The sequence below is a fragment of the Merops nubicus genome, unplaced genomic scaffold (genome assembly GCF_000691845.1).
Source record: "Merops nubicus isolate BGI_N331 unplaced genomic scaffold, ASM69184v1 scaffold4341, whole genome shotgun sequence".
Classification (NCBI taxonomy): domain Eukaryota; kingdom Metazoa; phylum Chordata; class Aves; order Coraciiformes; family Meropidae; genus Merops; species Merops nubicus.
Window position 1 is genome coordinate 12,158 of NW_008586053.1, and position 6,772 is coordinate 18,929.

General features: G+C 43.5%; 1 protein-coding gene across 1 annotated transcript in view; it reads left to right on the forward strand.

Annotated features, from left to right (window-relative positions):
- Positions 1–5,271, forward strand: part of LOC103780821 (phosphoinositide 3-kinase adapter protein 1-like) — a gene marked incomplete at its 3' end in the record, with an annotated part of 10,573 nt that extends 5,302 nt beyond the window's left edge. Inside the window, exons 4-7 of the mRNA XM_008948513.1 lie at positions 592–734; positions 1,846–1,978; positions 2,677–2,873; positions 5,082–5,271. Coding sequence (XP_008946761.1) covers positions 592–734; positions 1,846–1,978; positions 2,677–2,873; positions 5,082–5,271 — 663 coding nt within the window. The remainder of the gene's footprint in view (positions 1–591; positions 735–1,845; positions 1,979–2,676; positions 2,874–5,081) is intronic.
- Between the last annotated feature and the right edge of the window lie 1,501 nt (positions 5,272–6,772).

The window sequence follows — 6,772 nt, forward strand, 5'->3', positions numbered from 1 at the left end:
GGTATTCAAAACATTTGTGTTTCAAAGAGAAAGTTCAGACTTAGGAATGCACGCTGGACAAAACATCAAGAAGCTCCCAAGGTGCAGGGAGGAAATAGATCCTGTGCATAGGAAAAGTTGCAAATGTAGAATTCTTTTAAGCTGATTTTGTTCAGACACTAGTGAATCTGACAGAGGCTGCAAAATCCCTAGTGACTTTTGTGTTATATCTCTTCCTTTTCCCTAGCTCTGGTGTTTTACAGCACAGTTTAGAGACTGCTTCAGAGAAAGCTAGGGGTGGAGAGATGTGAGGCTTTCTAGCTTGAGGTGGTATACTGTTAACATTAGTGGTCCAGACTGCTGTTAGCAGAGGACCTATCAGGTCACAGGTGATGTGCATTGACCTTTGGATATCATTCCAAAGTACTTTCCTACCTAATGTTCAGACCAGCAATCTTTTTTTTCCATGACTCTTCATGAATTCAATAAACCAGAACTGTTTTGGTATCCTGCTGGCAGTATCACCAAACTCCTCCTACCCTCAGGGTATTTCATGTGGACTCATTCCCATTGTTTGTTGTTAACATCAATTTCCTCTCTCTCTTTTCAAAGATTTAACCTCTGGGACAGTGCCTCTGCACATATATTCAGGGGACTTGATAGTGGGAGAAGCAAGCATCACCTATCATACCGACATGGAGGAGATCAGCAGTCTGTTGGCTAATGCAGCCAGCCCAGTACAGTTCATGTGCCAGGTAATGAACCTAGGAAATGGCTGCTTTGGAAACTGGATCTTCTAAAATGAAGAAATGCAAAGTTATTTAGGGATTTTCACATAACCTTGACATTCCTTTGTTAAGCATGGGTGCTGAAAGCCTGGGTAATTTTTCTGTCTCTGGAGCAAATAGCTGGCTGAGGTGACTGAGGCTATCCAGCTACCTAACAAAGCAAACAAAAAGCCATCAATCAACACTTGCAAATAGACCTTGATGGCTTGAAAAGATTGGGATGACAGAAGTTGATATAGCAGAAGGTACCCTGAAGAAGTAGTTTGGGAATTTGTATCTAAGGCTTCTTTGAAAAGTTGTGAAAAGGCAACAAAGATTCATACTAGCTGAATGGAGTAACACAAAGTGATTTGTTTATTCTTAGCACTCATTTTTTTTTTTTAAAACAGCTCTTTAGTTCTCATATTTTGTAAGGTTAGGCTACCTAAACCCTGTTAAAAGGGTAAAGCTTGTGCAACCATATTCTCTAGATAGCTTGTCTTTTGCTGCCTGCCTCTATGTCCCTGATCAGCCCTGCAGTAGAAGCTTATAGAGTAATGTTGTTAGTCACCAGCATACCTGGGGCAGGGGACACTGTCTTTCCCTTTCTTTGTAGTTCAGATCATGGAGCAGTTGGTACTGGGCTGTGCCTCTGCTTGGGGAATAGGTGTGCTTCCCTTCCCAGTCTTTGGCTAAGAACCAGTCCAAATGCCAAACCCAGAGTATACACCAAAGCAGATCAAAATGGACTACTTTATATTTGGAGAGGGAGTGACACTTGATTGGAGCAGTTTCAGGAGCAAGATTATACCAGCGAAGGAAGTAGGAAGTAAGCTTCCTCTGCTTCCAGTTGTATGAGTGACTTTCTCATTGTCCTGTCTTCTTGTGGGGTGTGTGCTTCTTGTATACTCAGATTAACATTACTCTGTTTCTGGACCAGGAAGCTATTCAAGCTATGTGCTTGACCTGAACATTGCTACCTTCAGTTTTTATACCTACTGTTTTTTGGTATGTGCTGAATAATGAAACACCTTATAAATCTTGCCTTAACTGAATCTCCATGCTCCTACAAATAAAATCACTTTCCATTTATCTTTAGGCCTTTAAAATTGTACCATACAGCATAGAAGCACTAGACAAACTGTTGACTGAGTCACTCAAAAAGAACATTCCTGCCAGTGGCTTACACCTGTTTGGAATCAACCAGCTGGAAGAAGAAGATATGACAACAAGTAAGTTGAAAGATTTGTTTTCTTTTTAAGATTCATCTGTATTGCTTATTTTACCTTGGAAGTGTGTGGTGCCTGCACAGGCTGTTTGAAAAATCTTGGATCTCAGCCAGTAAGTTAGATTTCTGATCATGCCTATGGAAGGAGGATTGTCATTTGGATCAGGTGACCTTTTTTTATTACATGTATCAGTCTCACTTCCTTGCTTTGCAACAGATGCAGCTATATAGACTGCTTCAAACACAACCAAAGTGAAAAGATGATGCCCAAAATGTCTTTTTTTTTTTTCCTCCCTTGTACTTCTCCCAGTCCCCTGTGGCATTTCTCCTTTTTTGCCTGCACCATGATTCTACTCTAAGGTGCACTCGGCCGTTGATGTGGCACTGTGACATGGTTGCCTTGCAGCAGCTGGATCCTACTGGAATGATGATCTCAGAGGTCCTTGCCTACATGTGATCCTACATATGTTAAGCTATTGCAGTGCCAGATTCCCAACTAAAGGTCATAGGACTTAAGTCTGGAGATGCACTAGATACCTCAGTTAATTTCGGTAGAGTTTGCTCCATTTTTAAGCTGTATAATACTTTTCAGGGCTTTCACACCTGCTTGGGTCTGTGTTTGCTAGGAATTTTGTTTCTCACCTACTGGTGCTGTTGCTGCTAGAGAGAAGTTTAGATTCTAACAGGTTCCTGTTCTCACAGATCAGAGGGATGAGGAGCTGCCAACGCTGCTTCACTTTTCTGCAAGATACGGTCTGAAGAACCTCACTGCCTTGCTGCTCACCTGCCCTGGAGCACTCCAGGCCTACAGTGTAGCCAACAAGTATGGCCACTATCCAAACACCATAGCAGAGAAGCATGGCTTTAAGGACCTCCGCCAGTTCATCGATGAATATGTGGTAAGAGGAAGCAGCAGTCCTGCAGCTGTGGGCAGGGGCACCAAGCTTGGCACTAGACAGAGTAATAGGGGGTGCAGTGTGGTGTGATAGGGTGTAGAAGCCAGCCAGCCACACTGAAAGTGTCCATGCTGGAGGGCTGGGTGCACCTCTGGAGCTGGGGAAGTTCTTGGGGTTTTTGCACAGAGCAAATAAGATGGAAGCAGAGACTGCTGTGCTGGGTTTCCTCATAATCCATCCATCTAATGAAGTTTTCTGCAGGCATGTGGTTGGTGACTGGTGTAGTGTTTTAACCTCTTGGGAGAATTATAGACCCTTCATCCCACTTACTTCAGGGAATAATATGGGAACAGAATATGTTTGGAAAGGTGCAACTTGTGGAGCTCTCTGATTAGCTGTAGTATGGTCTGGATTGCTTGTTAGCTTGTTCACAGCTGATCTATGTAGTCTACCTGTTCCACTTGTAATCAGTCTCTTTCTGCATTAGGGTAGCTGTCTGTTCCCTCCTTGTTCTTTCTGAAAGCCTGATTCACATTTCAGTTCTTTGAGCTAACCCCATCCCCAGAGAACATCAGTCTTGACTTCTCCAGATCATGGCATGGACCTGACTCCAGCTGTACCAGTCAATTGTTTCTGTGGGGTCTATGAGTGTGAGTGGGGTTTATCCTTTCTTTTCCATTTGAGCTGTTTCCAGCATGTATGCTTCAAAATAACCAGTGGCTTCCTGACTCAGATCACATGAATTCTTGAGCAGATTTTAGTTGTCTTTGCTACCAGTTGAAATGTTGTTCATAACTGTCCCTAACAGTTGTCTGAATGGTTGGTGATAGATCTGTCAGCCTTAATGTGGTTCTGCCAGCCAATTACAGTACTGTTTAAGCCCTATTTTGAAGGCATAATTGGTTTTTAGACTTGGGGCTTGTTTCTTGGCAAAAGCATGAATTTAAGGTTATATGCTATAGCTAAATAAAGGCCATTCCCTGTTCTGGGATCAAGAAGGCTGCGGAAACTGTGTGATGAAAGTCTTTTCACTGGTGTCAGTGAGAGATGTTCAGGAAGTGCATCCAACCTCTTCCTGCAGTACCACACTCCTCCCATGCCCTCCTTTCTCCACCAGTGACAGCTGGGTTAAGAGAATAAGTATCAGTAAGGCCTGTCTGATGATCATCAAGCTGTCAGTGCAGCTTAGTACCAGAGCACACAAATGATCTGCACCAGCGTGTCCGCTGTAGAGTTAGTGACTAGCAGCACTACTAACATGGATCTCTGAAAATCCCAATAAACCCCTTTACTCACCTAACTTTCTGTCTGGCAAAAGTTCCTCTGCACCTTCCTGAAGCATCACATTGGAGCTACCTGTCAGGTTGGTTTTGACTGTGGAAGGAAGCATGTGTAGACAGTTTTGACACGCATGCCCTGTAGATTGAAGGCCTGTGAGGTGGTGGTTGTGGGTGGAAGAGTATCGTGTAGTACTGCAACAGTTAAGATGGCTGTGCTTGTGATCTAGTTGGAACCTGGGGAGGAGGTGGGGATGAAGCTTTACACTTTGCTCCCTTTTGTGGTTTGGTGAAAATCTGCACTGCCCTCCCCCTCTACCCCAGGCTGCAAATATGTGAGAAAGGATCCTGCTATCCTGTGAATCGAAAGTTGCTTGTATGACCAGCTGCCTGCTGTGAGGTTTCCTGTTAATCTCACAGAAAAGGGTCTGTGTACTCCCACTCTGGGTGTTGGGTGCTGCTGCTAATGCCAAGAAACTGAAACTGAATCTACACCAGAACTAAAATTTTGCTTTCTTGTAAATGCTCTGCATGTGGCAAGATTTCTCCCGTATGGGCAGCTACACTTAACCCAAAGTAGCCTTTTGGCAAACGTTTGTATTTTTAGAATGACCTTTGCACGTGTTCTAGGAGTTTGCAGACATCAAGTAGGAAATGAAATTGAGGAGGCGAGAGGTTGTAATGGCTATGCAGGTGTCAGCACCAACTTGTTTCACCTTCATTGCCTATAGTTACAACGAATTTTGAAGACTGGGCCCAGACAGTGGGGGTTTAGTTCCTTTGCCAAGCCCTAGTCTTTGGGAATGGGCTGCTTTTAGAAGTTTTTTTGCATCAGTGGTGAGAGAGTGAGATATCTGTTGCTTACTTTGATATTCTAGGTTTCTTAAGTAAGACCTGAACATTTTTTTTTTTTCCTTTGGCCTCCATCCTCCAGGAAACTGCAGATATGCTGAAGAGCCATATTAAGGAAGAGCTGATGCAAGGCGAGGAGGATGAGTCTGTTTATGAGTCCATGGCTCACCTGTCTACTGATATATTAATGAAATGTTCCTTGAATCCTGGCTCCGATGAAGAGCTTTATGAATCCATGGCTGGATTTGTCCCTGGTGCCTCAGAAGATCTTTGTATGTATATTCCTAGAATTGTATAAGGATTTGGGTTGGAAGAGACTTCTAAAGGTTGTGTAGTTCAGCCTCCCTGCAAGGAGCAGAGAAATCTTCAACTAGATGAGACAGCTCAGAACCAAGCCCAAAAGGCCTAAGCTGATCTTTCTCTCCTGTACATTGTATCACCTCAGGTGAGGTTTAGGGCTGGTTATAGCTTTTCTGCTCTTGCCATAGGGCATGCTCCAGTCCTGGTGTTGGCTGGCTGATAAAATTGCTCTAAAACTTTCTTGGATGATGTACAAGATCAGGAGCTGTTTCCTCAGTGCTTTGAGGACTCCCTGAACCCTAAGCTAGTTAATTAGCTTTTGTAATGTAAGAGACCAAATTTTCTATCATGTCCTGCATCTCCCTCCTGAGGGAGGGACGATGACTTATAGACAGTGGTGAAAAATAACATTGTTTAAGATGTGATTTTATTGACAGCTGGGAAACTGAAAAACAAGAGCTGGGCTTCTACCTCAACAGCTTGAGAAAAAAAGAAAGCAAATATCTAGAAATATGTGTACTGAAAAGATAATTGAAAACTCATTATTCTAATCCACTTGGCTTCTTGCTAAAAATCTAGAGGTAATTATGATAGATATGCAGATGTTTACCTTTTTCACCATGCCATTAATATTGAGTGAGGCCAACTACAAATATCAAGTTGCTTATCTGTGCTAGGCAATTGTAAATTTGCTGTTCTTACTTATCTGTCTATTTGGTCTGGCTTCATCTCACTGATATATTTTATGATTCTCATGATAAGCAGAGAATCTACCTTATTATAGTTTAAGTACTTGCATAGATGTGAGCAGATCAGAGATCTGATGCTCATGCTGGTGGAATTAAGAAGTGGAGAAACTAAGAACTGCAAGAAACTGTGAAAGGGAAATTGAGCATGTCCACAATGTATTCTCTATGGAACCAGAACAGGAGTCAAGTTCTAGTGGAGCAGGGGGTTCAATATCATCCCAACAGCAAGCCCCTCAGCCTCCAAATAACAACCCAGATGAGCAGGGTCAATGGGAACAGGTCCCTGCTCGACGGAAGAAAAGCAAGCGGGGCAAGCACACTACTTCAAACAGTGCAGTGCCTACAGTGCACCTGCAGAATAGGGATGAGGTTCTGCAGGAGGATCAGGTAGTCAGTAAGGATGATGAATCAGAAGGGCCAGAAGCTGCACCAAAGGGAGGTTGCCTCAGGCCACCCATCAAAACTGACCCTGAGAAGAAACCTCGAAGGGTCATTGTTATAGGTGACTCTCTGCTGAGAGGGGCAGAAGGCCCAATATGCAGACCAAACCCTCTTCATAGAGAGGTCTGCTGCCTCCCTGGTGCCCAGGGAAGGGATGTTGTAGATAAGATGCCCAACTTTGTGAGTTCTTCAGACTACTACCCACTTCTGGTCTTTCAAATGGCTAGTGACGACACAAGTATGAGAGGCCCAGACCCAATTACAAGAGATTTCAGGACCTTAG